This window comes from Trichoderma harzianum, assembly GCF_003025095.1.
Source record: "Trichoderma harzianum CBS 226.95 unplaced genomic scaffold M431scaffold_38, whole genome shotgun sequence".
In the NCBI taxonomy this organism is placed as follows: domain Eukaryota; kingdom Fungi; phylum Ascomycota; class Sordariomycetes; order Hypocreales; family Hypocreaceae; genus Trichoderma; species Trichoderma harzianum.
In genome coordinates, this window is record NW_020209286.1 from 52,590 (window position 1) to 68,921 (window position 16,332).

Here is a 16,332-nt window from a genome sequence, read left to right on the forward strand (position 1 = left end):
AGATTACGCCAAATCTCAACAATGGCAGAAGCAGTTGGCCTGGCACTCAGCGTCCTCCCCATTGTCATCTGGGCGCTGGAGAAGTACTCGGAGCCTTTGGAAGCATACACTGGCTATCACAATGCGATCAGCACGCTTCAAGCCAACCTGCAGATCCAGCGGATGCATCTCGAGGCGACCTTTCAGAGCATAGGCTTGCGACACCCAACGCCGCGCGAGCTGCATGAGTGCCTACGACAAAAGTTTCCACAGAACCACCGTGAGATTCTCTTTATTATTCGGCAGATGGACGATATGATGATGAAATTGATGGAGAATCTGCAAGTAGATATGAGCCGCAAAGTAAGATGTTTATCTGTAGTCGCTTTTGTCCCGCGTTCTTCATCGCCGTTTTTTCCATCATAAAGCAACCTATACTCACATCGTAAACTCCAGCCCTTATGGACACACGAATCTTCCGAAAGGGCATCATGGGAATGGCGCCGCGTCAAACGAAGCTTCCGCGCAAAGAAATGCGACAAGATCATCCACGATCTGCGTAACTGGAACGACGACCTCCGGCATCTCATAGAAAGCGCAGCAACTCTCCCGCATGACGAAGGCTATGCCATGAGGAGAGTAAGGCGGCTGTACAGCAGAAGCAACTGCGAATCAGTCCGAAACACCCTTCGAGCTCTCCATCGGGCGCTTCAGGCAGGATTGGATAGTGATGGGGCGAAGAGCCATCAAGTGTGTATCGAGCTGAACAGTCTTCATGCGGGAGGTATTCCTCTTTTGACGTTTCGGATTGGTATTTTGCATGAGATGGATGAGGCTCGGAGTGCTCCATGGAGGGTATTCTATGCTGCTGGAGAAGCAACCAAAAGGACCACGGGCTTAGATTCACCACCAATGTCGCCACATTCCTTACGATCTAGGCCGTCGACTCTTCGATCAAGACGGTCATCTTCATTACGCGAGATGGCGCATAGCATATGGAGCAAATCGCGAGATTCATTCAAACAGCTCCCCACCCCAAGAGGTCCGTATAATCCAAATCCTTCATCACAATTACCATCTAACTCGATATTTCAAAATCGCAGCCAGCGTAGAAGACACATCAATCATCCCAAACATCTCAGAAATCATCACCCCCACCCCTCCCCCAATCACCAACCTCTGCAAAGACTTCGACTCATCCCCCCACGAAGACGTCTTCGGCTCTCTCAAAGACCCAACCCCCTCATCATCCCACGAACAAACAATCTTCTCCCTAAGCCACGTATCCCGCAACCACGACAAGATCCTACGAGACATCTCCCTCGAGAAAATCACCGCCACGGAATCCCAGCGCGTAGCTCCCGCCATCCAACCCCTCTCCGCAAAACGAAGATACGGCATCGCCGCCTCTTTAGCCTGGGCGGTATTATACCTCTCCGGAAGTCCTTGGCTCTCCCACGGCCTAGACAGACGTAAAGTCAAACTATTCCTCCAACGAAAACAAGCAAACGGCTACATAAGCCTTTCCGAAAAAGTCTACCTCTCATGCATAATCTCCAAGACATCATTCTCATCACCAGCATCATCATCCACCTCACTCGGCCAAACAACTCCAAAGAGCCTCATCTTCGAGCTCGGCATCCTCCTCATCGAACTCGCAGTCAACCGATCCTTCAGTCAAGAGTCTCTCTCTGCTATACTTCAACACGATTACCGTCCGCTGAAGCACTACCTTGATCGAGTAGAGCTAGAAGCTGGGATATACTACTTTAACGCCGCTCAGCGATGCGTATACAGCGTCTTTCTTGCTGATCAAGAGCAGATGGACTTTGATCTGGATAAGTTCCAGCATGAATTTTACAGTACGGTTGTGGCGCCTCTACAAGCGACGTATGAGGCTCGATAGTGAACATCAGGGGTATCAGGCGTTGAACAGGAAGATGGAAGTTTCATTTCGAACGGCATGTTTGTTTGGTTTAATAAGCTCAGGAGCTGGTCCAACTCAAGTCTGTCTTCTCCTGAACATTCTCATATAATTGCCTATACTAGGCACCTCATCCATCACAATACCCAACATGACATTATACAAATCACATTTCAGACTTGAAAGCGTAGCTCAAATAAACTTATAAAAAGCTCATCTTCCACATCTCTAATACAACTATGCCTAAACCATTACCTCATGCCTACCACACAATAAGTAAAAAGTAATACATCTAACAATGCCGCCTGCCCTCACTCCCGCCTCATCCCAAGAACCACAACATGCTTCTCCGATAAAAAAAAACCACACATTGAATTCCCATCGCCTAACCCTTTGCTTTACTTTAATATATATGTATGTATAAAAAAAGGACCCTCATCATCGTCGCTTGTGCTCATCCCTCTTGTATCCTAGATGCAGTGGCAAGCATTGTCTGAAAATAATAATAAGAGAGGCATGAGAGACCATTAGAAAAGCCCCATGCCTCACACGAGTAAGAACCGTTTTCCGCCTTCGCACCCCTCCTCCAGATACCCCAAAACAAGATACAACACGAGCCTGTCGCCATCGCCTCCCTCATTTGTATAGATGAGACGTTGTAGCCGTGTCCTAACACCTTGGCCTTGTTGGTGTTTTTCCTTGGTCTGTATTAAGTTCGTGCACTTCATTAATGGCCGGCTCCATAAGCAGAAGAACCAGGCCGTTCTTTATTCAAATTTCCAAAAGAAGAAGAAGAAAAAGGCCCCCCAAGCTCCTTTTGTTCGTTTACGGTGAGGCCCAGCCACCTGCGACGTCAACCCACTCGGCCAAGCATGAGCCGTCCTTGCCCTCAACATCAACAATGTCGGTATCACATCGGCAGCGGCATCCGACTCCGTTCTCCTTGGGTTCGTCCCAGCTTTCCCAGTACTCGTCCTCTTCTTTTCGTTTCCGCTCATCCTGGGTCGTCGTCTCGAGGAAGGGGGGGCGGGGAAGCTGTCGAGCAGGGGCATTGGCGGGGCAGTGCTGGATGGTCGTGTGTCGGTATCCAAAGTCTCTGAAGTAGTGAATATCTCGAGGGGCCAGGAGGGCACCGGCAGCTAGAGAGTGGATGGGAGCATCTCCCCACTAATAGCCGAGTTAGTTGACATGCTAAATTCTCATCCTGCAAGATTCGGTTCCATGTTGGCAACTTACCCGTTCCATCCAGAATCCACCACTTCGGTCCATCATCTGGAAGAAATCGTTGTACTCCTTGCTGCGGAACCAGCTGAGCTTTGCGATTTCAAAGTTGGACCAAAAGTGGCACATGTTGTATTTTTCTCCCTCCATAGCCTCGGGATCAATTGGTGGTAGACTGGCTGGCTTTCCCTGCAAAACCTCGTCGGGCAGCGGCGGGTTGGGGTCCTCGTGCTCTTCCTTGTGTTCCTGAGGTTCCACAAACATCTCCCAGAGACCCTGTGACGTCAAGTTGTTCGTTCGCTTATAGGCCGAGGCATAACGGAAGATGTTGGGGACGGTTTCGCGAAGCTCCTTGACCGCAATCGTGAAGCCATAAGTCTTGTTGTTCTCGATCATTTTGAGGAATGGGTCGCTGGCATGCATATTAGTGATGTTTTTTCGGGGTACACAGATCTATGGGTAACATACTAGGTAATGTCGCAGAAGTAAGTGATTTCGGGCTCGACGCGCCAGTACCACTCGTACTTTAGCAGCAGAGGGTGGTTGTAGAAGAAGCTGAATCGCAAATGGTCAGTCACAAAAAGCATTGTCTTGATGAAGGAGCAGACTCACCCAGAGTAGAAGCGGCACATGAAGTGGTAACTCTCCATACCACCATACATGACGGCAGCATCACCCTGCTTGGCAATACCCTCCTTTGCGACCTTCTCATCGATCCAGTCGGGGAAGCCCCATGTGCCCGGCTCAACCTTGCCAAACTCGACGTTTGCCGAAGTATAGTTTCTCACAGTCGCCTTGAAGTTTTCGTCGAAGTCTGCGTCGTTGAGGAACACATAGGGGTAGTGGTACCATCGGTTAAAGTGTCGCTCAACAGACTTGATGGACTGAATGACTCCATCAATCTCCTTGTTGCGGGCCAAGACAACGAATGCAGCGTTGGCTCGAGGCGTCGATGTATCGGGCTCGAGACAGCCGGTAACGAAGACCTTGTCATGCTTTTCGCTGATTTTTCTGTACACATAGACAAATCAGTAATTGGGAACTCATAGGGAAGACGGCGCTTAACCATACCGAATAGCGGGCGGCGAGCCAGCGGGCATCAATATTCTGCCTGGGGAGCTGGGATGCCTGACGAACAGGACCAGGATGAGCACAACCACCAGCACCGGGAAGACGAGAACGACGCCCAATGGGATGGAGACGGCAGAGTTGCCGCGCAGACGCAGCGGCCTCTGGAAAAATGCCAAGCTGGACGACAGCCCCTTGTTTCTTGAACGCTTCTCGTCCGACGTCGGAAGTTCTGAATGGCGTCCCGCACCCGATTTTGATCGCCTGAACAAGTCCATGGTGACGAGCAACCAGCCTGCCTATGCGGCAGGAACAGCAACAGCAAGCCAAATATCGACGTGTAAACCGGTCGGGCAAAAAGGAATCAGGTCAGGCCGTAGCTGACGACGACAAAGGCTTCGTATCGAATGTGGTGTGGAGATGTGGCAGTGGCAGTATAGAGGCCAGATCTGTGATAGCAGGGACTTCGTAATCAGGGGTGCTTTTTTTGGGTGTCGGAGGGGGGAATCGAATTGGTTTAGATTGTCGATATGCCGTCCAGAGTCATGCCAATCGAACAAAAGACCGAGCCAAACACAACGGCCAGCAGGGAAAATTCGTGCCTGTCGATGGGATTGACTGCCGCCCAAGCAGCAAAAAGAAGATAAGGATCGAGCAAATGTCAACGCGCTCCCCCGGCTGGAAATTGGATGCGCCTCTCGCGGGGCACCGGCCAGAATCGGACTCCAATCTCAGTCTCGCGCCAAAAGATAAGGCGCCTCGCAGCGAGAAGCGTCGCTGTCAGTTCCGTCGTCGAGGCCAATGGGATCCTGGAAGTCGTGATTTGACTTTTGATTTCCCTCAACAGGCAAAAAAAGAGAGGGAGACTTTTGCTGGACCTCGCCTCTGGAGCAAGCCCAGACCGCTGTTGATTGGGGAATTTGTCTGATTTAGCGTGGTGCCAGTGGTTTTGGCCTGGGCGAAAGGCTCAGATTTTCAGGGCCTGCCGAGAGGTCAATTGCACGTGCTACTGTTGCGGAGTACCTGGCCCGCCAAGCATTGCCGCAGCAGAAAGCTTGTATTGCATACCAGCATCTAAAACGAGCGACTTGCTGGATGCCAATTGCGCTATGGCCAATCAGTGGCCACTTGAATCATGAATTTTCCGAGCAGGAGCAAGGGGCCGTGCCAACAAAAAGAGGCTAGCGGAACATCAATTTTCCCCCCTTTTCTTCGCGGCAGATAGTCCGAGTCTCCGATCTGCTTCGTTAATTCCTCTCCACTGTTTGATCTTCAAAAAAGCAAAAAGCAATGATTCCGCCCGGGCTCGAACCGGGGACCTTTTCGGTGGCGTCAACGTATGTTGTTAACGAAATGTCATGACCAACTAGACCACGGAACCGTCTTGTTACCTGATTGGTTGATCTGGGTTGTCTGGAATTAGCTCTAAGAAGCTGGAACAAAACCAACCACAGCAAACCAAAGAGACCTCGAAGCAGTCTTTCAAGGCGACAACTTCAACTTGCTCTCGTCACAAACCAGGCCTCACCATGTCACAAAAAATCAACTCCAAGAATTTGACTTACGATTCCTCTCTCCCGCCTTTCCTCGCAGCTCTCCGGGCCCGGGCATCCGGTGCTTCAGGTCCGGACCCGATTCTCTCAGCACAGCGCCGCGGTGGGAAGAAGCGATCCAGCAGCGAAGAGGCAGAAGATGCTCCGTTGATTGTCGACGAAGATGGAAACACGATTGGGGATCTCAAGGTGAATAAAGACGGCACTGTGGAGGAAACACCAAATGAGGAAGCCGATAAGGGGCCCAAAGATGGGACAGAGCAGAACAAGACGAACAAAGGCGAATCAGAATCGGCCAAAGCTTCAATTGGAGGAAGGAAACGCAAGGTCGGCAAAGTGATTGGTGAAGATGCTCGTGATGACGCTACTGAGCCCTCTACGGAGAAGAAGGCTGAGGCTACGAAGAAAGGCACGGATGATGCCGAGCAGGCTACCAACCGCAAGACCAAGAAGAAGGCAAAGAAGATTAAGCTGAGCTTTGACGAAGATGAGGGCTGAGTTGGAACGGTTCGATTGGCGACTCAAATGCCAATCAAGCTTTATACAACAGCGAGCACAATGTTGGGAGTAATTCACCTTGCAATATGCTTACGAACCATCAATCTGTCGACGTAGCAAGAGCTCCATTCTGCAAGCTCGACATTTGGAAGTTGGGGACTCGGCACTAATGCTTTAGCTACCCGATCCCAACATCAAGGGATCCCGCCTACATTGTGCAATTCCAATGACGGCGTCTCCATAACGTCGTGTAACAACGATGCTGGAGACAATACGGACGCGCATTAGAATAACAGACGATACAAGCAACCAGCCGGCATCAGCATTAGATAATTCAAGAAAACACACACAGGCCCCCCAAATCTTGTCAATGTTTTGTGATTCACATTGCAACAAAGTCATGAGTATCTACAGAATACACAGCTGCCTCCCACTGCCCGCAGGCATGGGCATTTCGCTTCCACCCCACTCTTGCGCCTTGATAGTACATCGCCTCAACCCTGCTTGCCACCGAATTTTGTCCTTCCATGATCGAAGTTGTGCATTTATCGGTAGCGGTACTCGGGCTTGACGAAGTCGGCGAAAGTCTTGGGCTCCTCGATCTCCTGGGCGTGGTGGTGGTGGCCGTGGTCCTCAGCACCGACGTACTCCATCTTGTAGACGCTGCCGCACTCGGGGCATCGCTCAATGGGGCGCTCCTTGGACAGCTGCAATTTTTCCCATCTCGTCAGCCTATTGCGCATTTTCGTTTTTATGTGTTATTCAACCGAGGTTTCACTTACACCGAGCCAGATGACGACGTGGGAGTCGGCGGGAGAGCCGGTGCAGCCAGCGAGCTGCTCCTCGCCGGCGGAGCGGACGAGGATGGGGTTCTCCAAGGTTCCCTTGCGGCTGGCGTCGAGGGGGCGCATGTCGAAGACGTCGACGCCCTCCATCTTTCCGAGGATTTCGAGACGCTCGAGACCGGTGGCCTGTTCGAGATCGGTGGGGACGGTGCCGGGCTGGCCACCGGGTCCGACGAGGTCCTCCTCGACCTTGACCTCTATTGCGCGGGATCAAGCTCTCCGGTTAGCAATTGCCCATGCTGCAGGATGAAGGAAGACGGGTAGCTAGTTGTAGAAGCTAAGACAGTGCTATATGCACCATGTATAAGAAAAAGAAAACAACAACATACCAGACAGAGTCTTGTAGGTGCCGACCTTCTTCTGGGCAGAGCCGGCAAGAGCAGCAGCCTGCTCGCTGGGGGTTGAAGGAGTAGCAGCAGAACCTGTTCAAGTCGTCCATCACGTCAGCCTCAAGCTCCACGAGCAATCCTCATATCCCGCCCCAACCGCAGTCTCCTCCAAAAACCAAGAACAACATCCAACACCACGCCGGAGGGGGGGTCACAAAAAGATAAAAGGCATACGGCGAGCAATGGAAGTGGCGAAGCCGCGGGCAATGGCCGGAGTGACGGCGGCGCGGCGAGCCGCAGCGATAGCAGAGCGTTGCAAGAACATGATTGTCGACGGAAGCCGGGGGCGAAAGTTGGTGGTGAGAGTGAAAGAGAGGTTCGGATTCGGTTCGTTCGAGGGATTTGCGGATGGTCTGATTTGCGATGTTGGATGGGTACTGGGTCCCCCACTTTCGGGTGGGAATTGGCCAATAGCGGGTTGTGGTTTGCAAACACGTGACTAAGCTTTTGTGTGTGAGCTGAGCTTATGGGCTGTGAGTTATTGTGTTTGTGTATTTGAGATGCCAAGATATAGGCGTCATAACTATGCATTGGGGGCTGAGAAAACAAAGCAGAGCTGAAATGGCTATTCAACTGGTTTTTTTAGTTGCCTGTGATATGTAAGACGTCTTGATGACCTTATGTAGCAGTTGATTGCTGATAATACATGACGGATATAGTCATGCAGAACAGAACCAACGTCAAGTCTCGCCCCAACCACACAAGTAATAGCTAATAATAGCAATTGTGGGTGAACAAAAAGAATCAAAGCCGTACAAACAACCTGGATATAAAATTGAAAAGACTGGGGCAGCTATCAACTAAAGCAACAGAGGCTACACCCCCAAGTAAATCAGCCTCATCAAATACCATATCGCCCGATGAGGGGGCATCCCAACCAGCTGTATATAGAGCTTGAACAGCTTGCAGCTCCCGAAAACAAAGACCCGACCTTGTCATGATGAAGTAACTCCAAATCAAAAGCAAATCCCGCATGTCAATCCGCAATCAACCATAGATTACCTTCGCCTCGTTACCCTTCCCTCCCAGCATGCGCATGAACACTTCCAATATCTGCCCTTCGCCCCCATGATCCTTGCTGCTATGCGCCCGACACTTTACAGCTCATCACACTCGCTGTAAGATGCTCAATTTCTCTTGGGACGTTGTTGAGAGCGTTGTTGCTGCTTCTGTCCAGCCCTGTAGGCATTCACACCAGCATAGATAGGCGGGCCAGCGGCAAGTCGGGCACGTTTCTGAACCGGTTGAGCCACAGCTGCAGAAGCCTCAGGGCGGCTATCCACAATATCATCCCTCGAAATCTTCACTCTCGGTCGTGGAGCAGCCACTGCATAGGGTAAAGTTTTCTGCTTCAAGGTTTTTTTGCGGTTCTTGCTCTTGTGGCCGTAACTGCCAAGATGGTTTCTCTGGGCGGCCGAAAGCAGGACTGCGTATCGCATGACAGAGTCCTGGTACGTCTTGGTACCGGTGTGTTCTGAGTCATCAGCGAGTTTGTAGACGACAGTTCGAATGAAACTTTTGGGATTGTCCCATGGGTTGGCAAGCAAGCTGCCCACCTTCTTGATAATGCGCCATCTGATAAAGTCAAACGGGTCCATCACGAGGTCTCCGGTGTTGTAGAGATGTTGAAGGTCGGAGATCTTGCACGCGAGGCGGTACATGGGCTCTTTCTGACAAAAGCCTCGTGCAGGAAGGAATCTCTTGGCGACGAGTTGGTTGGGATGATACTTGCTGCCCTCGCCAAAGATCTCTCGAATCTTCTTGAACTTGCTGGAGTTGTCCGCATAGTGCTTGTGGGCATGCTTCAGCGCGTCGTTGCTGGGGTTGAGTTGGACACGCTTGTGCGCTTCGTCCTTTTTGACGGCCTCTGGTTCTTGCTTCGCCAGGAATGCTTCGAGAGACTCCCACGAGTTTTCCTAGTACTGGGAAGTCTCCTCGATGCGTTGGACTGGCGTTCCATGAAGAATCAACGGCTCTAGGAATATGCTCCCATCAGGCGAAAGCTTGTACACACTGTCGTATGACGTTTTAAGCACGGCTCTTAAGGCGGCTTCATCTCTCGGCAAGAGAGAGTCAACTGTTTCCTTCGAGATATTCATGATGGGTGATTCGAGATAAATGTATCCTGAGCTTTGAAAGGGGTTGTTCTGTCTAGTGTTGCGCGAAAATGTTAGTTGGTATCTTGTGCGGCAGAATTATCATCGACTCACTACTTCCTCGAGCGCAGATGCTCGGCGGATAAGAATGGAATAGCGTGTGTAAAACACACTCCCAAAGCTGTGAAAACTGTTTCAAGTATCTATCAAGACGAGATAGATGTATCAGCCAGAGACACACTTTTGTGACAAAAGTGGTAGCCAGCGAGGTGGTTGAGGTGAATGAGGTGGATGAAAAGTACAAGAGGAAGCGAGGAGAGAGAAAACGAAAAGGCGTGTTTATAGAAGTATCGGCAAACGCGCATTCACGTGCTCTACAGGCGATTAACATGACTGCCAAGAGCCTACACGATGCTTTAAGCTTGGTTGCCTTACAGCTGGCAGTCTCTGGTGGCAGCTGGCGGTGAACAGAAAACGGATGGATTGCGTAAGCTCTAGCGAATAGATCTTAGACTAAAGAGAACAGTGAATTAGTGACAGTAGATTCCTATATTTAATTGCGTTTGTTTGCTCTGAATCAATGTTGAACCTGGCAGACAATAAGGGGGATAAGGGGAGATGTCTGTCTGTGGATGTATACTGTATTCCGCCCCTTAGCAAAGCTACATGGAACTATTGAATTCACTCAATCCATTATTATAATAAATAAATAGCATTAATCATCTAGTGTATATCTAGCATTTCATCATCTATATCTTTATCCCGGTGTCCCATACGCCTACGCTGTACAGTACCGCCATTACGCAAATCCCATAAACCTTCCCCGTCTCTACAACGAATATCGAGTCAACCTCCTTCTACCCGCCATCATAGCTTCTCTCCCATCTTCTTCTTCTTCTTGGTCAAATTACTCGACGGCAATGCTACTCCGTCTTGGTAGCCGCTCGCCACGTGCTTCCCCTCCGGACTCCATATCCTAACCTCCATCATTGCTCTCCCTGCACTCACTCTCGGCCACCAAACCTCTTGAATCCACCATCCATCTCCCTTCATGACTGCTTCGTCAGCATTAACATGCACATAGAAGGAATACGACAAACTAGCCGCAGAGCCGAGATTGAAGCCCCAGCCAAGATGATTGGTGAGCATAATGAGCCCGTTGCGGTCAGCCTCGTACGCGTGTGCGACAATATGCGCATTGGGATCGTCTTCGGAAATCGGTTTATATGGGCGGTAGAGAATGAGTTCCCGCCGCTCAGGGACGTCTTTATCGGCATTGTACGCCTTCATGTCCACCTTGTACATGTCCAGGATGGGGAAACCTCCATGACCAGCGTTGGGGAACACTCTCGTGACAGCATCAACATCCACCTGAGGACTGGCCTCCCACTGGTCCGGTGCTCGTTGCGAAAGGATGTCGGCATAGCGTTCCTGTGCCGACCCTTTGATCTGCAGCTCTGCGGGCGATGGCATGGGAATGGGACGCTTGAATGTTGTGAGACATGTAAAACTGACGGGGCCAAGCGGCCGATTCGCATCAGACTCTGGGAAAGGGCCATTCGGAGCATCTGAAGCCTCCGTGGGCTGCCGTGCCTGAACCAGCTTGGTGGTGAATGAACGACTTGAGTGGACATTTGTCACATCATAGATGAATGGACGATCAATCGCGCCCGCTTTTGTAAAGACGCCTTGGATGGACTAGCATATATGTCAGCAAATGGCTCTTGTCAAAATGGGTTCAGACTCACATGAATGCCTAGTTTGTCATTGACATTGCCATTGTCGTTTTCTTCTTCCTCCACCGCTCTCGCAGCCGCCAAGGGTGCCTGGGCGAAGACGTGGCCTCCAAATGCAGCTGGGTTAAAGTCGACCGTGTTACCCTTCTTATACCCTTCAGGGTCGATGGATCCCCATGGCAGCTCATTCCCGGGCCTCCAGGCTGGTGTGCGACTGACGAATCTCTTGACGGGATCCTGTGAGCCACTCTGCTCATCTGGGAGTCGTGAGAGCCTCAAAGCCTCATAGAGGTCATTGCGTTTAATCGCAGCTGGCGCATCCTTGTTAGAGGCCATGGTGGAAAGTACGAGTACACGTATACGTGTTGCGATGCGTGGTTGACGATGTGAATTTGCAATGCTCCTAATCCTCGTTTGTAGTCCAGCTTTATCCACTGCTCACATCATCAAATACCAGTAATAGTAAATTGATGCAGCTGAACATGATATCGGTACAACCCCCCGACCATCTTCATATACAGCCGTGCAGCTCGTTATTGAACCTCGGCTCCCGCCCACAGGCACTAGCTGTACCCCGTAATAGCCGGCTGCCATGTTCACAGCGTATTCCACGGGTGCATATAGATAGGCTATTGAATACCATGTTGATTTCACTGCTTTTTCTTTGTCTATATACTATTCACTCCGGATGATTTTTCTTTTTTTTCTCGTTATAAGTTGAAAGTAATGTCGCCGTCAGCCGTGGCTTTGACCGGTGCAAAGTGCGAATAAAGCACATGTACTTGGGGAGTTTTACTGTGGTGCTGTAGGTACCTGGAATTACAAACACATGCGCAGCAATTCGCCCAATTCGCAGAGCCAATCAAGAATTATCGATGAGTAATCCACAAAATGAGTCGTGGATTATACCACCACATACAGCAATCGACGCGCATCTCAAGCCTCATAAGTTCCCGAGCTTCACATGGTTAGGCTAAAAGCGATAACCGAGGAGAGAGCTGTAATTCGCCATTATATAAGCATTTGATCACCAATTTCGTGAGAATGTTGTTACAGTACTCTGTAAACCAAAAATTATATTTGACGCCCGGGATAATATGAATTGAGATACAAATCAAATGTTACAATTGTACCAACAAGCATTTTCTGCTGGCCGAGGATATGTAGCATTTGGTTCCAAGGCGACATGCAAGCCCAGACGTGCATCATGTCTTGCTGTAATGATGTGCAGCCTACCCTGTCATTCCAATGGAACCGCGACTTTTATCCTTACATCAATAACAATTAATATGAACAACATTCGTCAATCAATCCGTCACTCAAAATAATATAGTCTAATCTAACTTGGCTTTAAAAAAAAATAAAAAAAACAAAGTTTATTATCCTTGTTGACGCGCCGCCGGAAGCTCTTCCCCGTGTTTCATCACCAAACGTCAAGCGATCGTCATTGACTTTGACATCATCTCACTTATATCAACGCCTACTCCTCGCAGCAGTTTCATCTTCCTCCTTGAACCTACCATACATCTAATATCGCCCATTTCTTAGAAATCACTTACCTCTTCAATTTACATTTCCCTAAAAAAAAAAGGCAAGATGTTTTCCTGGCAGGCACTACGTCAGTTCTCAAGCCGCCAAGATGAAGAGCACCAGCCTCTCCTCCCGCAGTACAACGAGGCGACTGAGAGACAGACTCGCCTCCATGAGAAGCTTCACACATACCAGATGCTACGGGCGCTTTCAAATGGCTACATGCCCTCCAATGAACAAATGATCACTCATCTCCGTACTTTGCTCGCCGCCGATGTTCTCAATCCCCAGGCTTCGGGCTTGAGTCCTTCTGGCAGAGCCCTCATTCGAACTACGCGCATGTGGCTCAGTGAACTTATCGACCTACTCAAAGCCAAAAACGCCAATGATCAGGTCCAAGATTTCCTCTGGTACCTGGCCAAGGCACGTCTCCAGGTAGACTCGTCGGATCTCCAGGTCAGGGCCGGAACCGCCAAGATGAAGGCAGACGTCATGGCCGCCGTCGCCAGCGTCAAGACGGTTGGATCACTTTTACTCACAAACTCGGACTTTCGCATCTTCCTTACAGATCTATCTACCGTCTCCCGCGAAGTCTTTCGCGACACAGCATTCACATTAAGAGACGTAGCTCAAGACGCCGCTAAAAAGATTGAGCCGCCCAAAGAGAAGCAGCAGGCCCTTAAACACGCAAACGAAGATGCGCAACCAGCGCCTACGACAGAGGACTTGCAGCAAGAGGTCATCGAAGTAGCCGAAGTGGTCGCAGACGGTGCGGGCGATGTCCTAGGCACGGCAGCCCGCAGCGCGCGAGAACACATCCAGGGAGACGAGCAAGAGGCCCTGACATATCGCCTCAAGCAAGCCGTGCTCAAACTTCGCAAGCGGCCCAATTACTCAGACTCCGTATCCATGCTATCCCTTCTCCTGAGGCGCTATCTCAAGGTTTACTCTCGCGCCGCGGCGCGCACTGCTGAGATTATAGAAGAAGATGTCGGCATGAACCAGGAAGCCGATGAAGCTCTGCACAACTTCTGGCTGCTCATCACATCATTCGGTGACAAAGATGCCTGGAACCAAGTCGAAAAGTCGTTTCAAGAGGTCGTGGAAACCGGTCAGTCTGACCCAGCATTCGAAGACTTGGTAGACCACATCTCCAAGTTGGTGCAGGATATCCTCATGGATCCGGAATTCTTTAACAATGCGGAAAAGCGTTTTGAGCAGCTTCGCACCGAGTCAAAGGAGCTTACCACGGAAACTTCCATCAGAGAAAAAGTCGACAACTTGCTCGGCAGCCTTAGCACCGCCCTGCGCTCGGTGAGTGAGGACGCTGAAGTCCTTCAACTCATTAACAGCTCGACTCGCATTGCGCACATTGTATCGCCGAAAAACCAGTACATCAACAAGGACATGACCACGGATCTCGTCAACGTCTTCGTCCCGATGCTTATACAGGGGATCCAGTATCTGCCCATTCCACGCCTCGAGGTCTCGACACCAGATGTAGATTTGCTCCTCGAAAACCTAGTCCTGGAACCTGGTCGAACAATTAACAACTCATCGTTTCTGCCTTACAGGTTACAAATTTCGACCCGGAATGACGTCGACATCCGCAAAGCTCGCTTCCAAATCCTGTCCACCGTCACATCTCTGGCCACGATTAAAATCTCAGGGCTTTCCATAGCAGCTGAAGAGCTGGGATACTGGTTGCACCTGCATTCAGGCATATTGAGATTCATGGACGAGGGCCTTGCCAGCATCCACCTGGACGAGCGTGGCATTGACCTGTCGCTGGACATTGAAATCGGACGAGATCGTCTTGAAAAGATTGTCTCTCTCCGTAGAGCAAGAGTCCACATCCACCATCTCAACTACACTCTGCGCCAATCCAAGTTTTCATGGTTCGCCTGGCTCCTCAAGCCGTTGATCCGACCCATCGTGAAGAGGGCAATAGAGAAGAGCATTGCGTCTGCAATCGAAGACGGCCTTCACACTCTCAACCGAGAACTGCTCTTTGCTCGCGAGCGACTGCGGGCAACCCGTATCGCTAGCCCCGAAGACCTCTGGACCTTCATCAGAGCTGTTGCCGCTCGACTCGTCCCCACGCCGCATCCAGACATCGAGGCCCGCATTGGCGTCCGTCCGGAAATCTTCCGTGGCCGCTATGCTCCGGGAAGTCTAGTCCAGCTTTGGGAGCGTGAGGCTCAAGACGCCAGCCAGAAGATCTACGAGTATGAGAGAGGCGGATGGCGCAATGACATCTTTGGTGTGCGGACGCGTCCCGCCTAAGCCAGAAGCACGAGCGTGCTGTAGTCATCACCAGAGGCGGGAATGGGGGGAGGGCCAGAAGGGCCTACAGGCAAAAACAGCTGCTTGCCCGTCTGACAGCCTGACTCGTCATATGCGCTCGTGGTGTACGGCAGGAAAAACGTCGCTTTAGTACAGAGTAGGTATCCCGAAACCGTTACGTGCGGCGCAAATATTGGCTGGCGGCTTGGGTCGGGAAGAAGAACGAATGGGAGCAATGGGTTGCTGGCCAAATGAGCCAACCACCCATGACCGGGTATAGCGGGAGGAAACAAAAAAGGCAACTTTGGGGCCTTGTTCGAATCGGTCTCTCTTTTTACGATCTGCTTTGCTGATCAATCGTCGCCCTCCATCAGCCTGATTTCCTAGCAAAACATCGTCCCATCATTCGGCCACGATTCAGGCAGCGAGAGCAACCCCGCGATCCTGGCAGTTGGGCTGTAAGATGGGTGGCCACATGGTCCAAAGTTGGAGAAAAAAGGCAACCAAATAGCTTCGCAGTGTTTCTTTTTCTTGCGGCGCTTGGCTTTTGGGGGAAAAGCCTGGCCTGGGGGTGAGAGTTTATGCAGTACTGAGTTGGCCGAAGAGAGGAGTTTCAGGTAACACAGCAGTTGAGTGGCGGCAACGACTATTGGACGTGATGCTGATGCTGGATGCTGGGAAAGACGGGCAAGGACGCTTATTAGTCGAAAGGATAGGGAGTCGAGAATGCAAATGCAAAGAGCTGCGGGTGCTAGTTCCAAGTAGTCCGTAGCACTATTACTTGTCATTCCGTGACACGACCAAATTGCTGATGGACGGCGACTTCCGTCCCGCCGTCCGTCTTGGTTCGTGGGTTAATTCAAGTCGGGGTCGGGGGTTGGTGGTTGGCAGCAAATCGAGATCCCAAAAGACGGGCAAAATAAGGGGATTAAAAAAGAATCCGAGACACACAGACAAAGCGGGATCGAAAAAGAGTTTGGGAGGGGAAAAGGGAGGGCAGCAGCATGCAGCAAGTAAAAAAGGACACAATGCCAAACTCACGCCACCATGCACAAGAAGACTATAATGGAAGTTGGGGGAAGAAGTCCCCAGAAACGGGCGGACAAAGAACGATTCGACCGCCTCAGCCAGCAAAAAAAGAAAAGACAAGCTGCAACGCAAGAAAAAGTGATTTGTTACCACACCTCAGCTGGGGATAGTGCGATTG

At 50.7% G+C, this 16,332-nt stretch overlaps 7 protein-coding genes and 1 non-coding gene across 8 annotated transcripts; 3 read left to right on the top strand and 5 right to left on the bottom strand.

Annotated features, from left to right (window-relative positions):
- Positions 1-21: 21 nt before the first annotated feature.
- M431DRAFT_488425 (hypothetical protein) lies at positions 22-1,885 on the top strand (the record flags this gene model as incomplete). The annotated part of the gene is made up of 3 exons (XM_024916559.1): positions 22-342; positions 436-1,021; positions 1,083-1,885. 3 exons carry the CDS (start codon positions 22-24, stop codon positions 1,883-1,885), a joined length of 1,710 nt encoding a protein of 569 aa, XP_024767305.1.
- Positions 1,886-2,728: 843 nt separating this feature from the next.
- Positions 2,729-4,224, bottom strand: M431DRAFT_101897 (glycosyltransferase family 15 protein; the record flags this gene model as incomplete). Its single annotated transcript, XM_024911359.1, has 5 exons — positions 2,729-3,070; positions 3,140-3,536; positions 3,593-3,679; positions 3,737-4,135; positions 4,196-4,224. 5 exons carry the CDS (start codon positions 4,222-4,224, stop codon positions 2,729-2,731), a joined length of 1,254 nt encoding a protein of 417 aa, XP_024767306.1.
- A 1,259-nt stretch (positions 4,225-5,483) lies between these two features.
- Positions 5,484-5,573, bottom strand: M431DRAFT_t203. The gene has a single exon. It is a non-coding gene; the product is annotated as a tRNA-Val (tRNA).
- A 148-nt stretch (positions 5,574-5,721) lies between these two features.
- M431DRAFT_11600 (hypothetical protein) lies at positions 5,722-6,243 on the top strand (the record flags this gene model as incomplete). Its single annotated transcript, XM_024911947.1, has 1 exon — positions 5,722-6,243. One exon carries the CDS (start codon positions 5,722-5,724, stop codon positions 6,241-6,243), a length of 522 nt encoding a protein of 173 aa, XP_024767307.1.
- Positions 6,244-6,394: 151 nt separating this feature from the next.
- On the bottom strand, positions 6,395-7,773 carry M431DRAFT_514298 (hypothetical protein). Its single transcript, XM_024920199.1, has 4 exons — positions 7,652-7,773; positions 7,418-7,510; positions 7,026-7,285; positions 6,395-6,950 (listed from the first exon to the last, which is right to left on the bottom strand). The coding sequence occupies exons 1-4, from the start codon at positions 7,740-7,742 to the stop codon at positions 6,789-6,791; spliced, it is 606 nt and encodes a 201-aa protein (XP_024767308.1). The 5' UTR covers positions 7,743-7,773; the 3' UTR covers positions 6,395-6,788.
- Positions 7,774-8,206: 433 nt separating this feature from the next.
- M431DRAFT_536173 (hypothetical protein) lies at positions 8,207-9,576 on the bottom strand (the record flags this gene model as incomplete). Its single annotated transcript, XM_024920984.1, has 2 exons — positions 8,207-9,368; positions 9,492-9,576. 2 exons carry the CDS (start codon positions 9,574-9,576, stop codon positions 8,605-8,607), a joined length of 849 nt encoding a protein of 282 aa, XP_024767309.1. The 3' UTR covers positions 8,207-8,604.
- A 715-nt stretch (positions 9,577-10,291) lies between these two features.
- On the bottom strand, positions 10,292-11,734 carry M431DRAFT_129771 (hypothetical protein). The gene is made up of 2 exons (XM_024912422.1): positions 11,322-11,734; positions 10,292-11,271 (listed from the first exon to the last, which is right to left on the bottom strand). The coding sequence occupies exons 1-2, from the start codon at positions 11,643-11,645 to the stop codon at positions 10,441-10,443; spliced, it is 1,155 nt and encodes a 384-aa protein (XP_024767310.1). The 5' UTR covers positions 11,646-11,734; the 3' UTR covers positions 10,292-10,440.
- Positions 11,735-12,905: 1,171 nt separating this feature from the next.
- Positions 12,906-15,125, top strand: M431DRAFT_11603 (hypothetical protein; the record flags this gene model as incomplete). Its single annotated transcript, XM_024911948.1, has 1 exon — positions 12,906-15,125. The coding sequence occupies one exon, from the start codon at positions 12,906-12,908 to the stop codon at positions 15,123-15,125; it is 2,220 nt and encodes a 739-aa protein (XP_024767311.1).
- Between the last annotated feature and the right edge of the window lie 1,207 nt (positions 15,126-16,332).